The 22,370-nt window shown below is 46.4% G+C and overlaps 1 protein-coding gene across 5 annotated transcripts; it reads right to left on the reverse strand.

The window, feature by feature from the left end:
• Positions 1-6,648: 6,648 nt before the first annotated feature.
• Positions 6,649-19,758, reverse strand: SKIDA1 (SKI/DACH domain containing 1). Of its 5 annotated transcripts, none has more exons than XM_032473672.1 (4): positions 18,526-19,758; positions 14,271-14,361; positions 11,673-12,498; positions 6,649-10,806 (listed from the first exon to the last, which is right to left on the reverse strand). In XM_032473672.1, exon 4 carries the CDS (start codon positions 10,691-10,693, stop codon positions 7,952-7,954), a length of 2,742 nt encoding a protein of 913 aa, XP_032329563.1. In that variant the 5' UTR covers positions 10,694-10,806; positions 11,673-12,498; positions 14,271-14,361; positions 18,526-19,758; the 3' UTR covers positions 6,649-7,951. The 5 variants fall into 5 exon arrangements, with proteins under 5 accessions (XP_032329563.1, XP_032329562.1, XP_032329564.1 ...); XM_032473671.1 differs by having other exon boundaries at positions 14,271-14,411; XM_032473673.1 differs by lacking the exon at positions 14,271-14,361.
• Between the last annotated feature and the right edge of the window lie 2,612 nt (positions 19,759-22,370).

The raw sequence follows: 22,370 nt of genomic DNA on the forward strand, positions 1-22,370 counted from the left end.
GGAGGGCCTTGCAGACCCATAAGCGGTCGTTCTCCGCTAGGCTGGTGACATTTTAGGGTCTAAGTGTATTGACTGCTAAGCCTCTTCCACCCAAAAGGGTCAAACACAAACATACTGATGGTGATGAATAACTGGATCTTACTGAAGAGCCTCTAGGTGCCTGCCACTCTCCCTTCACCTCTTCCAGTCTTGCTCCAGTTCTCCCAACTGAAGCAAGACCCAGGCAGCAGCAGCTAAGGAATCGGGAATACCCTAGCATCCCAGGTACTTGGCCTGCTTCCCTTGTAGATGTCCTTTTCAGAACACACACACACATACACACACACACACACACACACATATACACCCCTGCAGGTAGTAGGCTCTCCTAATTCCCTTTGGAAATTCCTCTCCCTCTCTCTCTCCCTCTCTGGCCCTAACGTCCCTTGCAAGGGGACAACCAGCGCCCTTCCCCCAGTTAGGCACCAGTCTGCCTTGAAGCCTTGGCTGCAGCCGCAGAATAGAGAACTCGCTGTGCTGCAGCCAGAACACTCGGCTCTGGGGGAAGAAGTTGTGGGAGTCAAGCAGTGGCCCAGGAGAGGACTGCTCCCTGACTAGTGAAACATTTATTCAACTGGGCAAACGTTTTGCGAGCACCCACTCTGGCAATTTTGGGTGCTGCTTGTTAGGTCCTCATCAGAGAAAGAAAGGGAATGGCAGTCAGCAATTCCCGCATGGAAGCCATTGACAGGGGTTTAACACCACACGTTTTGGGATCGTGGTTTTCTAAACAAACTGGAGTGATCTTTAGGGAAAGCCAAAGACACGTGATGAAAACATCCTGCTTTGAGAACCAGGAATGGTGGAACCACAGTTAACTGCCCGTGAGTGGGTTAATCAGGAAAGAGGCTTGGGAGCCCAAGGCTTGAATTTGGTGAATTCGTGCAATTTGGAGCATTTCGACTTAGTATTGATCCCTAAACTCAATTTTGAAGACAGCCTCCATCGCAGAAGTGTGGGCTGTGTTATCCCAGTATTTGCACGCATCGATTGGGCTAAAATAAAATGCACCATACTCTCCGCAAAGAAGGAAGAGGCAGGGACAGTCACAAGAGGAAAAGCAGAAAGTGCATAGTTAATATGGGTTGTACGAGAATCCGCGAAACAAGTGCTTTAAACCCAGGGGGATTTCACGTAATAGCTAATTTGGTGAGAGAGCCAGAGTGCGCAAGCAGAGGGCCATCTTAGAAGAGAAGGAAGATAGCTGAATATAGGTTTTTCTGACTGGAATTAACATTTCCTTGTGATTTGCATTTGCTAACGTCCAAACCCTTACATACTGTCCACCTATCCCAGGTTCTTCCACCCCCAGTGTAGGCTTGCAAAGAAATTCTCTTTCCTACAGCTGCACTGCCAGAGCTCAGAGGCTGAGGAGAGGCTGCTGCTGCTTTTCCCCCCGACCTACCGGGTCTTAAGCCCTGGAAAGGCCTCGGGGCCGAGCCCAGGGAGGCTCTCTCCGCCCGCCCTCTCCAGGCCTGCAGGAGACCCGGCGGGGTCCTCGGCTCCAGGTTAATCAAATGAACTCAGCGCCTGCCTGGTTTTGCCCATACCCGTCCAAGGTCCCAACTGGCTGGAAAGAGAATTGGAGGAGATGGGAACGTAAGATAGGAGTATCTTATCTTAGACTAAAGAAGAAATCCTTTTCCTTGTTTAAAAAACTAAAAAACCCCCACGAAACCAAAAACGCTTCCTCCTATTCCTCCTGTCTTCTGTGTCTGTTTCAGGTTTCTAGTGGAGAGGGAGAGAGGAGACTAGAGGGAGAAAGGGAGAGAGAAAGATCACGCGTGACAGAGAAGGGGAGAAAGAGGGAGAGAGAGAAAAGGAGAAAGAAAGCTTTAAACAAAAGACAAGGAGGTGCAGGCAGGGGTCTGAGCCCTCCTTCGGGGACCGCTTTGCCTGGAGCCTCTCCAGTCCCCCGGCCTTGCATTTTCGTGCGTTCGGCAGGCTTGGCGGAACCGACCCGCGCTCCACGCGGCTGGAGAAGTGGAGACAAAGCCCAACAACCAATTTCCTCCCAGCGCTGCTCGAGCCCGCGCCCGGGGCAGGCGGCCTGTGTTCCAGGCTCTGACCGGAGAGGGGCGCCGGGTCTCCTGCGCCGGCCCGCGGCCGCGCCGGCCCGCGGCCTCGCCGCCCGGGTCGCCCTAGCCCACCCGGTTCTCCTCGCACCACTCAGCAAGCTGCCCTCGGGGACCCGCGAGTTCAAAACACGCCTTCTCGTCGGTGAAAGCCCGGTCCCCCTCGCCACTTTCTTCCCAAGCGGAGGCAGCGTCTGCAGGGGTCTCGGCGGCGCTCCTGGCCCACGTCCGCTTCAGCGCTGGGCCTCGGAGGCCGAGCGGCCATTTACTGCCCTCTGATTGCACCGAGGACCAGGTTAGCTCATAAAGCCTTTCACACTCAACAATGGGGATTTTCTCAACAATTAACAAGAAACAACATAATAAAGCCATTTACAAAGACCTTGCTATTTACTATAAATTAGGCACTCTTTAAGAGACCAGTGCGTAATTTCACACACTTTACAACTGGGGCTGCATTTTAAACACCCGGGAAAACAAGCTTGTTGCACTTCCCTGTGACCTGTCTGCAGTGCACCTCTGTTTCCCCTCTTCCTCTAGAAGCAGCTTTGTTTGCATTGCTGCACTCCAACCTCCCCAACCAAGGGTGGTTTTCCAGGTCACTGTGTCACGTTTCCCGTTTCCAGGTCATCATTCCACTTTCAGAAGCACTGAGAGGTTCCAAGGTACAGGAACCACGGCGCCAAAGGAAGCAGGCCTGGCCCCATTGCGTTTCCTCCACCTGGGGGGTTCCGCCGGGCCTCGCCCGCGCCCTCCCCAGACTCCTGGCCTCAGGTCCTAAGCCACTTCCCAGGAGGCGTTTGCAGCCCCGTCGGCCAGCCCAGTGTGAAGCCCCATCTCTTTGCCACTTGCGTTCCGCACACGCTTTGTGGAGGCCTTGGTCAGCCCTCCGCCCAAGGCGAGAAGCTGGGCCCCATTTGCCTGGGGAAGAGAGCTGCGGCCTGGGCGAGAAGGTGGGAAATGACCAGGCGGCGTGTGCGTGTGCGGGGGTGAGAGATGACTCCAGGCCACACAAAAGGCGCGCCAAGGGATGGGAGGCGGTCCAGTCCCCGAGGGCCGGCCCGGGGGAGGGGGCCAGGCCGGCCGCGCGCCCCGGCGCCCCTGCCCTGCTCCGGGTGGGCCCGGCCACGCGGCCGCGGGGCTGGGAGGCCACGGGGGAGGCGCCGGGGCCGCGCGCACCGGGGTGCAGACCCTTCGGCCCGGGAAGCGAGTTGGTTCATTCAGAGGAGAGCAAGATCTGGGCGGGAAGAAAAAGTCACAAAGAAATTTGTTTGCCACCGTGCAAGATGGCGGCATTCGCACATCTTTCTGGTGGTGGCGGTGGCCCAGGCCAGAGAGCGAGGAGCCGCCCTGGGTCAGTGCGGTGGCCCGAGCTCCGCGCCCAGGGGGCAGGCGAGGGGGAAAGGGACCCCGACGCCCCCTCGGCCCCCTCGGCCTCCGGCCGGGCCTTCGCCAGCCCGGCCGTCCCCTGCCTTCCCTCCTAGCCCCCCAGTCCCCAGCCCCGCGCCAGCAGCCCCTGGACACTGACCACTGTTTACAAACACAGCCTGGGGGCGGGGTGGGGCCGGCCGGAATGCGGGCTGGCGGGCTGGGGGAGGCGGCCGGCTCCCGAGGACGCCACCAGCAGAGAGGGACGAGGAGTTGGTGCGAGAGAGCGGGCCCGGCAGCTGGAAAGGACTGAACGCCTTGTTTTTGAAACTGTCAATTCCCTCAACCCCTATTGTGAGGGCTTCATGCAAAACATCTCAGGCCTTTTAAAGTAGGAGCTTGTGAGGCCGCCACAGTTTGAAAAGGAGCGAGAGAGGAGCGGGGTCCTAGGGCATGGGCAAAGAATGATAGCTGGGTCCCCCTCCTTTTTTTTCCCCCAGCAAAAAGAGGGCCTGCCAAACAGGTAAAATGCAGCCCTCCCCCCACCTCCTAGATCTGCCCTACGTCCCCACCCCCCAGGCTAGTTTGCAAAATGCCCTCTGGCCTAGGGAGCAAACCAAAACCAAAGCTAGCATTAAAAATAGTTCTTCCTTCCAGGGAAGAGGAAAATCCTGGGGAAGGCCGGGGTGACTGAGAGGACTCCCTAAGGTGGACGCCCTCTTCCTCCTTGCCAATTTCCTGAGGTTAGTTGATGGGGGAGCCTTTAAATTCTCCCCCTAGTTTGGCTCCAGGAACTCCCCTTCACATTCTTTTCAGCAGGAAGTTATTTTTCAAGGTGAAGCAAAACTCACCACATTTTCTGTCTTTTGTAGATGCTAATGCTTTATTTTTTTTTAATGGTTGTGTTTTTTGTTTTTGTTTTCATGGAGGATTTTTGTTTTTGTTTTCTTTGAAAGAAAAAAATGCTTTTGAGGAATTAGTCTACATCTCTTCCTGCATGCAAACAAAACTATCATTCTTCTATCAGCAGAAACTTCCAGTTCTTGTGACTGGAACTTTGAGGAATTTCTAGACCATTGAAAGTCACCCAGACACGGATAAGATAAAAATCCACACACCAGCCCATCTAGCTTATGTTATTGCTGTTTAGTGGTGGCTCCTCGTTGATTTTAAAATAAACAACCATTATTGAGATTACTCCACTGTAATCAAGTAAGTCAGTACAAAAGGATACCCACTTTAAAAAGTAAATAGTTGAAAATGAGCAAGCTGCATTTTCTAAAAAGGCAGATAACCTGACTGTGGAAGACAGAGTACATAACATCTCTTAAAAAAAATAATTAAATCTTCATTTCACAGTCTTATCAGGAAACTACTTTTACAGGAGACCAAAAATAACTTGTTTCCCAAAAAGTCAGAGAAGGAGCCCTTTCCTGCATTTTTTCTTATGTCTGTAAGTGTTGAGCTTTACACACAAGAATCAGTGACCCCTGGAACCATATAGTGCCTTTAAAAAAAATTCTATCACCTGAAAACATTTAAGTGTAAAAATGCAATCTATCAATGGAGGTAACTTTTCTTTTTCTCTCAATAAGGCTTAACTTTTTGAACAAATGGGACATTTTCAGCATCTTAGAAAATCAGGATATTGTCATTAATCAGAAACCAACCAACAGGGGGAAAAACTGTACTGAGAATAGAGCAGAATGGGAAAACAGCTAAGGGGCTCCCAGAAATTGAAAGAATACCTTGTATTTACAAGTTACTGAATACTATTTGGTACACTTTCCTAACAGAAGCCCCAGCTCAGGTTTTGCTGTGGTTGGCTGGCTTATGGTAGTACTGTGGGGTGAAATTTGTGTTCACTGCTTCTTTCCTTTTGATGGTATCACTGTGGAATGCCTCGGCCTCCATGCTGCTCATTCTCCAGTTCCTATAAACTGAAACTATTGATTCTCTGAGGGCTGGAGACCAAGTGTCAAAGCTGGAGGCCAATATTTTATGTCAGAAATTCCATAGGGTAAATTTGTTTTAAACTGTGCTTATTCCATCTCACAGTTGTCCCCCACCCAAGATCTGTAGGCTTCAAATATATTCTCAATTTATAATCTAGGCACAATGATTCCATAGCCAACAGGAAAAGTACTAGTCTAAATATAGTAGTCATCATACTTTGAACTTTCTTGACTTAGCAGTAATTAAAGAGTAGAAATTACAGACTTCCAGTGTGTGTATATCACACTTTTTACAGATTGATTTTGCAGGACAACTCACTGCACCCAAATCCTGTAATGCCTTCCAAAGAGGAAAGAACTGATTGAAAAGCCAATTTTTCAGCTTTCTGGGGCTGTAACTGTAACTTGTCCTGGTCTTTGGAATTATGAATTCAAACATGAATTCAAGAATAACATCCCCCAATTTTTGCTTTGACCATATCTATCATCCCAATAAAAAAGGATCCAGTGAACCTACATCTGGCAACATTCAAGAAGGAAAGGAAGGGAGACAGTTCAAAGCATCTGTTTACTCCATCCAAATGTATTTGGATGCAGGTACTCTCAGCCTCCATCCTTTACAGTAAGAGTGAAACCACAGAGTATATACAACAATTAGGGCTGAGACCATCCAGATCTATCTGAAACATTTATAGACAAAAGGAAAATTTCAAAGGAAGTAGGAATTAAAATGTTAAGGCGGGGGGGGGGACTGAATTTCCATAAAAAATAGTGACTTAAATTCACACAGTAAATATTTCATTGATGTTTTGTTTTGTTTTGTGATTTATGAGCTATAGAAGCAGCTTCTTAGGTTTAGGATGGCAAAGATCTGAGATACATAACTTGTCAGACTAGGGGAGGTGGACCCCAAATTATTAAATTTAACTTTCATCACAATAGCAATTGATCTCTGCTTCACTTTCTTAAACCTGAAACCTTTTGCACATGATTTGTAACAATCTTCTAAAGTATTGTTGTTATTTAGGAAGAAATCCACTAGTGTTTTTCATAGAACCTGACTGGCCTCATCACATGGTATTACAACAAAACTACACCCAATAAAATGCATTTCTTTCAGGCAAAAACATTACAAGTGAAAATGTCAACAAAACCATTCATTCCTGTTAACTGTTCTTCAATCTGGAATAAGTAGAAATGTATGGAACCAGGAATTTTAAACAGTGTTTTTAATTGAAAATAAAGCTAAAGCATGCTTTTCAACAGTGCAAATTTCCATAATTTTGATTTACTGCTTCCATCATCACAACATAGTACACCAGCATGGCCCTTACCAAGGGCTAGACCCTAACCATTTGTATGTTGAACTACTTTGATTTTAAGTGCAAATATAGATAGTCACCTCTGATTGTCACTTGCAGTAGAAACTCTCCTGCTCTATACACAGGATGGTCTGAAAACAGAAGTTTAGAGAAATGCAGAGAAAGTAAAAGGTAATAAAATCCAAGTGCCTGAGTTCTGGTACCAAAAAGCCCTGAAATAACTTCCTTTTCATTTGGGGTATTCTTACAATTCTGACCCATTTTACTTTTCTTGGTCGTATTTACTGCTTTGTCACTATGAAGAGTCAGACCATAAAATATCCTGCTATTAAGAGAAATATTTTAATTGTTTAGCAAGTTTGAGGAGTCATGTTCAGACCACAAGGTAAGCAGGACAATAGTAAGAGTGACCTAATTTAAAACCTTTGGGTGAGAACACAAAAAGGACTTTTCCAATCGCAAGGAGTGGCTGTAAAAGTAAAATCACACCCTTTACCAAAAAAAAAAAAAAAAAAAAAAAGACAATCCCATATTTATTTAACTCAGTATATATGAGGCAGCTTTTACCAGCATTCAATCAGAATTCCCCAATCTTTCCACTCAAAAAAATAAAATAAGTGCAACTACTCTTGGAGAGGAAATGAGGGGAGAAAAAGCATAAGATACCCCACAAACAAGAGCTCCAGAAAAGAACACTTTGGGCTCACAGAAACTTCTTGCTACCTCACTGTGTAACCATGTAACCTAACAAACTTTCACTGAATTAACAGTTACACTTTCAGGCCTGAAATCTAGTGCATAAACTTAATGGCTCATTGTAATATTTATTATTCAACCTTTTGACATTTATTTGTAGCAGTTGAATTGAGGTACCGGGTGCATTATTAGCATTGAAACAGTAAAGTGTTCCAGCTCTGCCGTAATAACTGAGTTTTACTTGAGTCTTTAGCCTGAAGTATAGTCTGTGGAATGTAAACCAACCCTTCTCCCACCCCGCCCCCACCCTACTCCAAAAAAAAAAAAAAAAAACCCGCAATGGAAAAAAAAAGTAATCCGATTTCTGTCTTCAAAATGCGATAAACCAGGACTCCAAAAGGGGTGTAACACATTAATGGACTTGTACAAACCATCCTGTGCAGTTTACAACAAAAGGAAGGTAATATGGTTCAAGAAAATATCTTCCAAAACGCTTTTATGAATTAAATTTCCTGAATTTGTGACTAGGTGGAAGAGGTATTGCAGAACCGCCCAGCTGCCATTTCCATATAGGATGGGCCTTGTGAGGAGGTTGGGAATCCTTAGTGGTGTTTAAGGAATACGCCGGCCACAAATCCCCATCCTTCCCAATAATGAGTGATGGTGGACAAGGAAAATTTGCCATGAAATTAAATGGCCTTTTCATTGCTGATGCTACATTGCTGGCTACCTTTTTGCGTCTGTTTATAACTGTAAAATCATCCAGTGTTCCTTCATGTGTCTCAGTTTTACCTGTAGGACGAGGACTTCTAGCTGATTTCAGATTTGGTTTGACTGGAGGTGTCTGAAGTACAGGTCGCTTTCCCAGTACTAGTGTCCGGTAATTTTTTCTCACCCTGGCACCAAATTTATATTCCCCATCCTCAGGTTTTGGAGAACTTAAAGTGCATGAAAGGCCCTGACTCTGAGCCAGTGGATTTAAGGAAGGAGTTTCTTTTTCAGGGCATGCAAAACCTTCCTTGGCTGTGGTTAACAAGGCGTCCTCCTCTTTACTTTCAGTCACACTGTAAAACTCACCCTTTGTATCATTGCACTCACACTTTAGCTTATTTGTAATAAGGTCAGGTTCATATTCTTCATTAGCACTACTGTCTTCTACTTTGATTTTAATATTGTGCAGAAATGGCAATGTCTTGTCGCCCGTGTCAGTGCAGGGATTCTCGGCTTTAGTTGGTGCTGCGGCTGCATTCACCTCGGGATGGGTTGACGAAGAGGGCAAATCCGTAGCAAATTCAGTACAATGAGGGATTTTGGAATCTTTTTCTGAATTTGCTGCTGCTCCTGAAGAATCATTCTTTAAGAACCTAGCAGCTATTGAATTGTTATCTGCACAGTGTGTCGTAGGAGTTGCTTGTAGGCATTTCCTAGCCTCTCGGAGTATTCTTTGTTGTGGAAATGCATTGTTTGTCTTTGGGCTAGGTGAAGAGGCCCCCTCCGCCAGGCAGTTAATTGTCAGGTCAGTTCTCTTTACAGTGCTGGAAATTTCAGAGTGTGGGAATGTAATCTCAGATACCCTATCGTTCCTTATCTCTGTGAAACAACTCCCCAGGCTGGCCGGGCAGTACACTGGAGACGCTTTGGGAGCCCAGCTCTGCAGATTCCACTCCTCGGGCGACTCCGCTTTGACACTACTCTTGAGGTCGGGAAGTCTGCCGGCATCCTCGAAAGCAGCGGGTTTGGTTGCAGCAGCGGCCGAGGCCAGATGGTACAAGAAGTTGGCCTGCGCCTGCACGCTGGGAGGCTTGCAGAAGCTGGTGCGCCTGAAACGGATGCTCTGCACTGACACTTGGCTGGAGCCGGAGCTGGAGTCTGACTCGGTGGACGAGTCCTCCTCCTCCGAGCTGACTTCACTGGAATCCGAGGCCCCACTGCCCCCCTCCTCCTCTTCCTCCTCCTCTTCCTCCTCCTCCTCTCCCTCCTCCTCCTCTTCCTCCGAGGACACAGAGTTGCTGGAGCTGGACAAACTGGAGCCAAAATCTGAGTCGTTGGCTGCATGGTCCGAGTAGGAGCTGGACTCGGAGTCGCTGCTGCAACTCTCGGGAAAGCTGCCCAGATGGGGCTGAGGCCGGTGGTGATGAGGGGGGTGGTGATTCTGCTGCGGCTGCTGGGCCCGGTGGTGGTGGTGGTGATGGTGGTGATGGTGGTGGTGGTGGTGGTGGTGGTGGGGAGGCGGGCAGAAGCCGTTAACCAGATGAAACCTCTCCAGGCAAGTGGCCCCGGCGGCCGCCGCCGCCGCCGCCGCCGCCGCCGCCGCGGCCGCCGCCTTGGCTTTGTAGGACCTGGGCAGCAGCAGCAGGCGGCGGGCGCCGGCGTGGGGCGCGAGCAGGCAGTCCTTGGCGCTCCCGCGCTTGCGCTTGCACCGGTAGGTCAGGCTCACCGGGCCTCCGGCGCCCGCCGCCGCTTTGGTCTGCGGCCCGGCCGCGGACGCCTGGTAGTAGGCGGCGGCGGCGGCGGCGGCGGCGGCAGCGGCGGCAGCGGCGGCGGCGGCGGCGGCGGCGGCGGCGGCCGGGTGCTTGCTGCACAGCAGGCTCCGAAAGTAAGCAGGGTCCGAGTGGAAAGCAACGTAGTTTCCCTGGAGCGGGGCAGTTTCATAGTTTAGAGGGGGTTTGCAAGGCGAGCGCACGATTTCCGGGTAGTGAGAGCCCGGGTATTTGCTAAAAATCTGAGGTAGATGGGTGGCGGGGCGCGCGGCGGCGGCGCCGGGGCGCGGGGACTGCGCGCTGATTGGCAGGGGCCGCGCGGCTCCGCTCAGGCCCCGCCAAAGTTGGTGCTTGTCCTTCCAAAAACCCGGGCGGGGGCTAGTGGCCGCGGCGGCGCGCTCCGGCGGAGGCGCCTTTGTGGCCAGGGCCCGGCCGACTCTCCTGCGCTTGGTCTTGAGGACACGCTCGGTTTTGCAGGAGGTGTAGAGCGCTTCCACGTCTTCCCGGGAGATGAGCGTGCATTTGGCGGCGTGGAAGGCGATGCTGTTGATTGCCTTGAGTTTCCGCAACTCCTCCAGATCGCAGTGGTGCTTTTTCACTTTCAGATGATCCATGCGCTTGTGCACGGTCGTCCTCGGGATGTTTTTCAGCAGATCCGTGAAGACTTGGGAAAGGGCAAACATTTGCTTTCCTTTAATGATGAGGTAGCCGAGCCTCACGCCATCCACCTCTTCAAAACCTGACTTCAGGTCTCCCATCTCGGGCACTAAACGATCCCCACCATTTGCAGTAAATATATACGTGACGCATACATACACATGTATGTATGTTAATCCTCCACCAGATGCTGCGTGTGTCTCAAGGCATCCTGCTAATAAAATAACAAAGACTGTTATTCCCGGCGAAGGGAGTGCCAAACTCTAGGCGAAATTATTGGGAAAAAAAACATGAAATTACACTGACTTGATTCTTGCTTTTTTTTTGGTTTTCGTTTTTTTAAAAAAGAGGGAAAAAACCATCCGGTTTCTGATCTGCCAGTGTGTTGGTCTAAGTCCCCAATGCAGATCAGTACCTGGGCCCCTCTATTCCTTCCTTCTCCATTGGAGCACTATGATAATGGAATGTGAAGGAAGAAAGAGAAAAGAAATGCAGCTGCTATTCCCGCCGCTGCTTTAGCTACAAATAAAATGACAGAGTGAAGTGAGCTCGTCCGGAGACACCTTCATCAATTAATTCCCCTAAAGCCAGCGCTGATTGGACACTCCTGACAGGTGATGCAATAAAAATTGATATTCCACCCCTTCCCCCCAAAATCTCCCACTAATTAGCATACCCTTATACTGCCACCTCCCCTCCCAAAGTAAATAATACAGTCGGTATATAAATCTTTCCATTAAACTATCGGAGCTCAGAAACAGCCTGACTCACAGACTTCATCAGAAGCAGTGTGTGTACGCTTAAAAAAAAAACCGTGTATATTCGCCTTTAAAGGAATATTGCCTATTTTTGCTTTATTTGCATTTTACCGCTACAGCTATAATCATTTCAAAGAAGAGCATTTTGAAAACATTATCAAGCCTAAGTAGATATACCCCACCCCCCTTTTCCTTTGGAAAATTAAGCTTAAGCGAAAACGTGCAGAATAGCCTGGTATTTCCCTTGTGGAAGTGGGGAAGGAGCCTGGCTGGGAGCTCCAAAGTTAAATCCGCGCGGTGAACAACCCCGGTAAAGACTTACGTTTTGAATTTCTCTCGATTTTCCTTTTTTTTCCCCCCCTGAAATGCCTTTTTACAACCAGAAATAAAGTTATTTGACCAACGAAGCAGTTCAAGGCTCCAGCTCCCTAAACACTGTAACAATTCAACTGGATTTTGGTTCTCTGCTGGGGGGTGGGGTGGGGAGGAGGTAGTCTCACGTCAGACCCATAACAAAGCATAGATAAGCCAGAAATGTGTACACTTTTCACAATTAACCAGGCTGGATTGGAGGCAGGATCGTCCTAGAGTCCCCAGGACAGCCTTTGCCAGGGTCCTGTTCACGACAGGTCAGAATTCCATGGAGCAGATTGCTTCTGTAGCAAAGAAAAGAAAATGTGAAACGCCCAAGGTGCTTCCAGAGGTTTTACGTAATAACGATGAAAAGAGAGTGCTGATGTACGATGCAGACTATTTCAGTGGTCTATGATGTTTTTGGTTGGTAGTTTAAATGAATCTTCCACAACTCCCATTTTTTCCATGAAAGCCAAGAATCTGTTTTTTTTTTTAAATCACTTTGGATGAATATCAATATTGTTTAACCTCTTCTTAGTCAAATTAAGGCATATTTTGGTGTCATTTTCAAGGATATCCAAAATATTGCCAAATGAGAGCAAAGGTCTTCCCAGTCGCATTACCAAGATCCCAAGGCGGTTTGTTGGCTGCTTTGCAAAATTCGGCAAAATCTTCTTAACTGTTCGGTGTTTGCAACTACAGCATAAATGCAACCCAGGCATTTATATGTTTCCTTGTTCCTCCAAAAATAGATACATCCGTGTGGTTAAAAGAATAAACGGATATTTCTGAGCCTGCAAGAAAAAAAATGTACAATAATTTCTTCCTTCACATTCAAAAGTTCCAGCTTCCCCTGCTCTGGTCTGGTTAGTACAAGCAGGTATGACTCAAAGAAAGAGAGAGAGAGAGATTAAAACAGAAGAATCAGACATACAAAAAGGTTGTTTGCATGAAATCTCGGCCATAGTTCCCCACCCCCACCCTCATCTTCCTTGTAATTTCCCAGGAATTTTTAAGAGAATTGGGAATTTCAAGAAGTGCATCCGGAAATTAAGGAAGTCTATTTAAGAGAGTCTGTAACTCAGAGGTTGGGATTTGAAAAGTCAGCCCTGGACTACTGTTGCACTCAGCACAGATGTAATCGCAGCTCTTCAACTTAATCAATGTGTGTACAAACCGCGATGTCTAGTTCTTGCCTTTGAAATCTAAGGCTAGCATTTCCATCCAAGAAATCAGAGCTACAGCAAATTACATTTTTGTCCCTTGAATGAGAGAAGGATCATTGAATGGATCTCGTGATATTTCAGGCTTTAAACGTAACCGAGAGGCAGCAATGAACAATGCCTCGTCACAGCTAATACCATCCACCGAGTTGGCTTTCTTTTGCATCTGGATCTATCACACCGCGTTTTTCTCTTTCACTTTCACTGGAGGCAAAATGCAAAAGGTTTAAGCAGAAAGCAAAGTTTCCAGGAAAAGCAGATGCTGGTGTTTGTTTTTTAAAGTAGAATGACCAGAGACTTTCTATTGCCAGCGACAATAATGTCGTTTTAAAATTCCTTCTGATGCACTTATATACTGCCAGCCCTCTTCCTCCCACCCTACCCCCGTACAATTCCCCTCCCCCAGCTTTAAGATTTCCACCAAAGAGTCAAACAGCCAAGAAATAGTAAACTCAGGAAAAGCCTTTGAGAAGACATTACAAAAGGTTGGCTAGAGCATCCTTTTTTTGGGGTGGGGTGGGGGCAGGTAGTCCTGGTTGTTCTTGATTTCTGTTTAGATTTACAGTCACACACACACACACACAAACTTACACTCCTATTCCTCCTACACGAGGCAATGCGATTTAGTAACCATTTCAAAATCACCTTTTCCTCTCCCTCCTCTCTTTCCATCTCTAAAATACTGGCAATATAGGTGGTTTTAAAAACTAGTAGACTATTAAACATTCTTTTTAAGCTAAAGTTACAATCTGTTGGGTCAAATGGAGAAAAATAAAGGCCAAGGGATTTCGGAACTGGATCTATATACACAATTTATGGGAGTATCTCTGTGCACTCAGATAGATACCTTCACACTTATACATTTTTAATACTCCTATTATACATCTTTCTTCTTGTCTAATACATTCTTTTGTTCCTTTAACTTCCCCATCCATGTGTGCATGTGTGTGTGTGTGTGTGTGTGTGTGTTAAGGCGTGAGCGCGCACATTCTCCCGTGCGTGCACACACAAGCGCGCGCACACACACACACACACACACACACACACAGAATGTGACAGAGAGCTTTCTTGTGGCCATAAGCACACGTTGCATATCCAGGGTCTTCTCCAGGCACATTGGGGGTCGATCCCGATAAAAAGATCTAGCAGAGGCCCCTGAGCGCTCACACATGAAAGGCTGGGGACTTTAAGATGGATTTGCATGCACACAGGGGATTTCGATCAATAGCTACCAACATTTATGGCTTAGATTATTAATGTGAAAGCTGGCCAAAAGAATGGGGATGAAAAATTAAAGGTGTCTGTTATCAATTATGCTTAAAGTTATGCAATAATTTACTTACTTTGCCTGGATGTGCAGATCCAGATGTATAAAGTACTATTCTTCAAAAGCCAGGGGGTTTCTTTGATAAATATGTTGACCATGTCAGCCGCCTTTACAATCAAAGATGAACCCAGTTCAGATGATGGACTGTATTCAAATTCTTTTTTAAGAAAAAAAAAATATCAACTTCTATGTTTCTCAAATGCATATATATATATATATATATATATATATATATATATATATATATATATATGTGTGTGTGTGTGTGTGTGTGTGGATAGGTCTGAATTAACATTTATGTATATATCTATCTCTGAGGGTCCAGGGAATTACTTACTGAAAATTTAGGCATATATATGATATGCATTATTTGTTAATTAAATGTGACTAGTTACTCAATGAGGAATACACAATCTACACACTATCATAAAAAGCATTTTAGCTTCAAAAACAAAGCTGCTTGCTAAAGGAAAATCCTCTGTGGCAAATACAGATAGAAATATATTCTTAATGTCCACTTACTTCTGCATTTATTGTAAAAAATCAGCACTTTCAGTTTTCAAAGTGATGGGCTATGAAGATATGAACATATTTGTCTTTACTTATCCTTATGAATGTGCTAAATTTATCTTCAAATCTTCTATTTTGATTTATTTTCACTGTATTTTATGTTTAAATACCATTGCCATTCAGTCTGACCTCTTTCCTCTGGAGCGAAGTAATGCACACGGCATTTACAGTCTTTTAAATGGTTAGCTGGGAAATGCAATAGCAATTTGCAGAAGTAGTTTACTAATGGGGAAAGTTCTTTTGAAAACCTGAAGGAAAACCTAAGAGTACTTTTGCATTTCTACACTACAACTGTCATATAATTAAAGTATTGAAGAGCATTAAAATAATCCTTTTCCTTCCCAGCCTGCACCCATACATACATAATTTAAATAAGAATCACCCCGCGCCCCCCCCCCAACTCCACCGCCATCACCTAACTCTTCGCCATATACATTTGTTTTAGTGATTGCTGGCACATTTTGTTCAAAGTGAATTCAGACAGAAAAGACTAAGGAGCATCACAAAGGCCTCAACAATGTAAGTATATTGGTTAGAAGAATAAAAGAAGCCCCTTGTACTGTTAGCCAAAAGTAACTATAATACTTACAACATAACAAAGTCTAAAATAATAATAATTTAAAGTCTCACATGGCTGAATTAATTGAGGCTGTAGGACAATAAAATCTTGTGTGAGAGTCAACAGTTCCTTATATATATAATTTATATAATATCACATGTCCTCTGTTTTTTTGGGAGGGGAAAATGAGAATGGAGGAGGAGGAAATGGCTAAATTCAGGAACAACTTAAATTATAACTTAGTACATTTTCCTTAATTTTTTCTTTTTTGTTTCATCCAAACAAATCAGGGCACGTCTCCAAAAGGGTCCAACCTTCTGTTCATAGGCACTTAAAAATCCTGTTTTTAACAGAAGTTTGGGACACAGAGTATATGCCATGTTGTCTACTGACCCATAGTCAAAATGCAGTGACCTTCTACCCTTTTTTTGCCCCCTGACCCATCTTGAATTCAATGCAGCCTTTATAAATTTGCAAATCCTTGGAGGTAAAGCGGTTTTTGTGAGGCTTTGTTCTGAAAAAAGCCCTAAGAGTGTGCTTTCTAAATTAGACAAAGGTAAAGCAACAAACCCTAGTGGACAAGATTTTATACAGGTGAGCAATAGACAACTCTTCAGATAACACACATTGCAAGCCAAAAAGCAGTTATAAACATGAGAGACAAGAAGGTTATAGATTGCATCAAATTAGAGTGTGGTACAAATCACTTTCATGATGTAAGAAATAGTTAGGCCACAATCTTCCTGCTCTCCTCATCTCAAGGGCTGTGGGGGACCCTAGTGACCAAGGAAGGAATGGAGGGGGGGTGGGTAGTAAAGAGAGAGGGGAGGGAGGGGGGAGGAAAGGAAAGAAAGGAGCAAGACCTGCTCTGAATCTACAGGCACATTCCCTTATCTTTCCTGCTATCAGCCAGTTTAAAGGACACCATAATTATGATGGTGATAAAACAATGCCTGCTTATGTGTGCTGAATAAATAAAGAATGTTTACAGCTCAAGAATCTTTTAATTCCAATTAAACGCTATCAAAGAAAAGCCACTTTTCCTACTGCAACTGCCTTTCCCCCAATTATCTTGTTTTGTTGCAGTATTCTCCTACAAGACACCAGGGCCTCTCACAATTGATCCTGAATGTAGGAAAAAAAAAATCTGAGAAAGCAGAGTTCAACATTGATGTATGAAATAATATACAAATCTCAAGACCCACAATTTATTTGGGTTATCCCAATTTTTGTTTATTTTCCACCAGGGCCAAATGTGTAGAAACTGAAGTGATGATACTAGGGGTTGCGGCCTACCCATGGGCTGCTGAAGCCACACTGAAATTTTGAGCACCCACGAGGGGAGAAGGGAAAGATAGGACATGTGGGGCCTGATGGTCTCTAGAAAGGGAATCCTCTGGTTCTGTTCCCCTGGCTTCAGCCCAAATCCTTCTAGGAGCACTGGAGCCAATCACGGTCTTCCCCTGCTGCAGCTACTGGGCGCACACAAAAAAGCGGGAGATCAAAAAAACTCAAGTTCACATTTATGGATACACAAGGATCACTTCATATTCATGACTTCAACAAATCACATCATAATCAGATTTAAAGAAGGTTTGGGCAGGAATGCCCACCAGGCTGGGCACTAAACACACATGTATCACACACTAACCAGAAAAGTCGCTTTTTCAATTTGGAATCATAGAGTGAAAATGCCTTTCAACTTTGAAAAGCTCACTTTTTGCTTTTAAGGCCAATTTTTAACACTAATACTTTTGAAGTGAGCACCTCTCTTTAAATCATTCTGCAACATTTTAATTCAAATTTCTCTGTCCTTCCTTTCTCAGTTCTAGTGTTTTGTTTGTGTTTTGAAAAAAACACATGGCATAACAAACATTATGGAAAACCCACTCATTCCGTTAAAAGTCCATACAAACCTGGCTTTCTACTCCCATCTGTCTAAGCAGCGCATTGCTAAGTAGAAACTTAAAAAAAAAAAACTTCCCTCGAATAAATATCTAATATTTCTTGGCAGATTCTACTTGGTGATGTGGTAGAAAAATATAGTGGGAAAAAATTTCAGGGTATACATAAGCTTTCTGGATAGTTGCAGGCCCCTTTCCTTTTGAAAGTTTAGAGCTCCGATACCCTCAATTCTACTGGCAGAATTAGGATGGACTTAGAGGGTCCTAAACGTGACCGATTCACTAAGGCGGGGGGCTACAGCTTGCAGCAACGTGCTCGGCAACTTAATCCTACGCTAAAAGAGGGCAGAGAGCGAAAAAGAATGGAATACAAACTCTCCCGACATTCGTAGTTACTTTCAAGGTGGATTGTGTATTTTAAGGCTGATGGGAACGTCTGGTTTGGGGAGCAAAAAGAAGAGAAGGTAAGTGTTTGTCCTTCTGTCCACCAGTTCGTAGGGAAACAATGAAAGAACAAAGGAAACCACTTCTCCATCTGAACATTTTCTGAATCTCCCTCCGTTTCAAGTCAAAAAGCCTGCGAGGGGATTCACTTTACTCTACCGTAAGCAGTTGTTGCTAGGCTTATTGAACTAAGAAAGAGAAAAAAGTTGAGCGGTAGTGTAAATACAGACTAAATAATAATAATAATAAAGTCGTGTTGTGGCGAATCTCCACAGCCCCAGCCGCAGCAACTTACAGCAGAAGTTGCTAAATGCAGGACGGGAGATCCCAAGAAATGAGCCTTTACATTCCAGATTTCGAACTCAGTCATTTACATAGCCTTGCTTGCTTTTTTAAAGGATTTCTGAGCAAAAAATGTGTAGGTTTCCGTCTATCGGAAGAGAGCGGCGTACTGTTTAGGTCGAAAAATGTTCTCTATTGCTCTGTGGAAAAGAATTTTTTTTAAAGGAACGGGGATTCAAGTATTAACGCTACTGTTTGTTGATAGAAGAAATGGCAGCGGTGGCTGGGAAAGGAGAAAGGGTCGTATTTAAATGTATTTGGTTTTAGGTACGGTGATTACCGGCAAGTCTGCCTTGAATGAGTGAGTGACCGAGTGCCGTCTGCATTATATAAATGGATCGGTGTGTGTGGGGAGCCCCCAAAGCCGTCGAGCACGTGAAACACACATTTTTTACTGCCCCCCAAGCGGCGACCAAGCCCCCCTCCACCCCACCCCCAAATCCGTATATTACCTGCCCAGTTACAGTGACACATGTTTATGTTTATAGTCCTGGTTTGTAGTAGTGTCAAGAGCCGCAGCAAGAGGAGGGGGAGGAGAGAGAAGAGGGAGGAGTAAATGCAACCACCCCCACTTGTTGTTAAAGCAAATTTACTGCGTTATTGTAGGGCCGGTACGGGGGGCTGGGAAGTGAGTGGAGAGGAAGGGTTAGAGTTGGGTTCTGTGTTGGTGGAGGAAGTGGGGGTGGGGTTAGGAGATCCGGGATGGAGCTCCTCTCCGCAGCGGCCCGGGAAAAGCAGCTCAGTCAATAGGGGAGCATGCTGGCGCGGTCGAAAACAAAAAGGTTCCTCCTGCTCGCTGCGTTCACGTGGGGGTTCCGCACGCGGGGCTCCAAGGCCCTGACCTCTGACCCCGGCTCCTCTCCGCGCTCTCCCGGTGCCGCGCGGCCACTTTTTACCCAGGATCCCTCGCGCGGGCCGCGCTCGTGCCGAGCTCGAGTCCTCCTTAATCCTCCATTCCCCGATTTCCATCCCCTCCCCCCCCGCCGCCAGCCCCGGGGGAGGATTCTCCGGCAGGGAACCCCCGCCCCACCCCCACCCCGAGAGCCCCGACCGAGGCGGCCGCAGCCGGGCCGGGTGGGGCGGGGTGTGCAGAGCCGGCCTCCCCTGCCGGGTCGGGCCTGCGGGGGAGGGGAGGGGAGAAAAGGGGAAGGGGGCCCAAGGGGAGGGGGCCTAGCGGCCCGGCCCGGCTGCCCCGCCGCGGCCTGGACCTGTTGACTGCTATTGGCCCGCCTCGTCCTGCGCCCTCTCCCTGCCCGCCGCAGCCCCGGCCCTTCCGCGGAAACGTGGGGAGGAAATGAGGATGGCTGTTCTCTCCGCCTCCCTCCAACTTTAGTTTTTTCTTGGGGGATGAGAAAGCAAAGTAATCTCATCCGCTGCGCCATCCTTTCTCATAAACTACCGTCATGCGCGGGTCCGCCGCCCTCCCTGGCCCCGCTATTTAAAACCTCCCCCAGACCAGCGCCCCGGCCCCGAGCTCTAGGGCCCTCGACGCCCCCGCTGCGCCTCCCCCCGCCCGGCCCGGCTTCGTCCCCAGCGAATTGTGTTGCTTTTCTGCCCTAGAAGCTCCCTCGTCCACCGTTCCACTTTTTTGCCGTCCCAGGAGGCGTAAGATAAAACCTCTGATTTGCTGCGTGCTGCCGGACTCATTCTCAACCTTCTCGTCAAAATGCATTTGATGGAGAGTTTGAAATAACAGTATTTAAAGGAGGAAATAAAAACTGAGGGGAGAGTTCTTTTGCTAGTTTAGACGACATAAATGCGTTAAAATTAGAAGGAAAAACCCCCGATGTATTTAAAGGTTTTACTGGATTTTCTGTATTTCCTTCTAGATTTTGAATTTTCTGGGGGAATCTTTTCCAGAGGGAAATAGCAAATTAAAATTAAGGTGGAAGTCAGACATCTCATCCACTGCTGAAAAGAAAAGAGAAATTTAGGAAATATATTAAGGAAATAGCGGGAAGGCGGCTGCAGCGAAAGCTGGAGTCGCGGAAGGCAGCGCCTCGGTGTCGCAGGAAGGAGTGCAGCCCGGGGACGGGAAGCAGGCGCGCGGCGGCGGGGCGAGCGCGGGGCCGGGCCGCGGGCCGCGGCGCTCGGGAGGAAGGCTGCGCCGGCTGGGCGAGCGCGAAACCGCGGGCGGGGAGGGCCCGGTGGGCGGGGGCCAGGCGCGCAGCCGGCGCCGCCGAGGAAGCGGGAGCCGGGCCCCGCTCGCCCGGCCGCCCCCATTGTTCAGCCCTCGCGCGGCGGTTCGCCGGGCGCGTCCTTCCCGAGGGAGGGGTCCCGCGGCCCGACTCGGCCCGCACCCCCGCCTCCCCGAACTCCGACGCTTGGGCCCGGTCGGGTCGGCGCAGCAAGTTTTACGATCAGTGCCGGCCAGCGAGGGGTTCCCAACTCCAGACCACATGGAAGGGAGGCTTTACAACGTGCCGCTAAATGGGAGGAAGCTGGGAGAGCTTGCTTCCCGCACATGAAAAGAGGAGGGAAAGCAGCATAGATGTGTCTTGAAAGTGATAACTAGGTAGAGACAAACGTGGGCATTTTTTCCCCCCTGCATCTGGAAAGTTAGAGCGGATCATATCCTATTTGAAAATCTCTTGAAATGTATGTATTCGAAAATGAATGTCGGGGTTCAAAGGATTGCGGAAAAGCACACTAGCTGTCTCTATTTGTTATTATTCAGCTCTTTGTTGTATACAAGGAGTCTAATTTTAAAAGGCTGGGTTGAGCTACTCCTAACAAAAAACGGGCTTGGCTTCTTAACGTGAAATGCATTTTCAGAATAACAGTGAAATTCAAAAGGGAAAAACGTGCCATTTGCTCTTAGACCACGTTTCGGAAAGAAATCATTGTAAGACACCTACGAAACTCTGCTTGTTTTCCTTTGTGAGGCATGTGGAAAAAAATATTTCTGGCAAACGTCACAGTTTTAAAAAATAAAGATTTCCAACAAGTGCTCGCGAGTCTTGAAGACAAGACCAAAGTCATCGAGTGTGAAAACTCACGAAGAAATAATGTCAATCCTTTGGCCCAAGCCTTAGTAGGGCAAGAGAGTAATTTTGACCTAGATTTATAATAGACTGCGGAAATTTCTTCTAAAATACCCATTACTAGTCTGTGTATTATACCGCAGTGTTTCCCAAGGTGGATTTTTAAAAACCAATTAGAATTGATCTCTAATGGAATATTATATTTACACGTCATCATGAAAACATCATTTGACAAGAGTTTTGAATTACAAGGAAGAAGTTAACAGATGATGTTCATAAATAGCATATGTTTGAAAAGAACCCTTAAGAGTCAGTTAAAGGTAGTGGTGGTTGTGATTTTGCATTTGAAATGCTATAGAGGTGGTTTGCATTTTTAACACTTTCATTTTGCGGATCTTTTTCCTAAACTTGCATTTCCTCATGGAAATCATTCAGTTATTTTGGAGTATAGGGAGAAATTCTTATAAAAGAAATCATTTGAGGTGTAACTATGGAAAGGTTTGAAGAGAAAATAATTGATGTTGAAAATTAGATATTGTCAATCTGTTCATTCCTCCCACACTCATCCTCCCATGGTCCCCCTCCCCAGCTACTTGGATTCAATTTACATTTTTTATTTATGTCTTTGAATATTTAGAATAGCTTTATAAGTTTATCTGCCATGTAGTTGATGGTAGAAGGTAAATCTTTTTACAACTTTAAGTGTTTCAGGCATTTGGGGGTTCCATTTAAATTAAAAAATCTTACAAGTCATGATATACTTGTGAGAAAAACAACAAATGGTCGGAAAAAAGGGCATGAATGGGGGTGGGGATGGAGAGGGGACACGCAGCATTCCAGGTCAGTCTTTGTAATACCTTTCTTTAGTTTTCTGTCATTATATTTTCCATTTGTGCTTGCACCAAAGACCATTGCTTTTATAATTGGGGTAAATTGCCACCATATAAAAATTACCTACATTCAGGCTCTTACGTGCCACAGTAAAGTAAGACTGACAAAAAATGATCGGAGGTTCGTGTGTTTAATTTGCCAGGAATGTTAAGCTTCATAAGATTCACCCTATGGGGCCATGGTGGCCCTTGGCTCTGTTACTGTACAATTTCAAGAGGTAAATATATACACTATAGATTTTTAAAAATCTAAGATGTACCAGGCAAACAGTTTATTAATTGAAGGAATTAAAAAATGAATTTGTCAACTTCATTCTTTCTGGGACACAATGCAGTTAATTAACATATTCTTGGGCTTGTTTCTGGATTTGGTAACCAGTGGCCCCTTTGAGAGAGGAAAACATTTAAATCTTAAAAAGTGAG

Source organism: Camelus ferus, chromosome 35 (assembly GCF_009834535.1).
Source record: "Camelus ferus isolate YT-003-E chromosome 35, BCGSAC_Cfer_1.0, whole genome shotgun sequence".
In the NCBI taxonomy this organism is placed as follows: Eukaryota; Metazoa; Chordata; class Mammalia; order Artiodactyla; family Camelidae; genus Camelus; species Camelus ferus.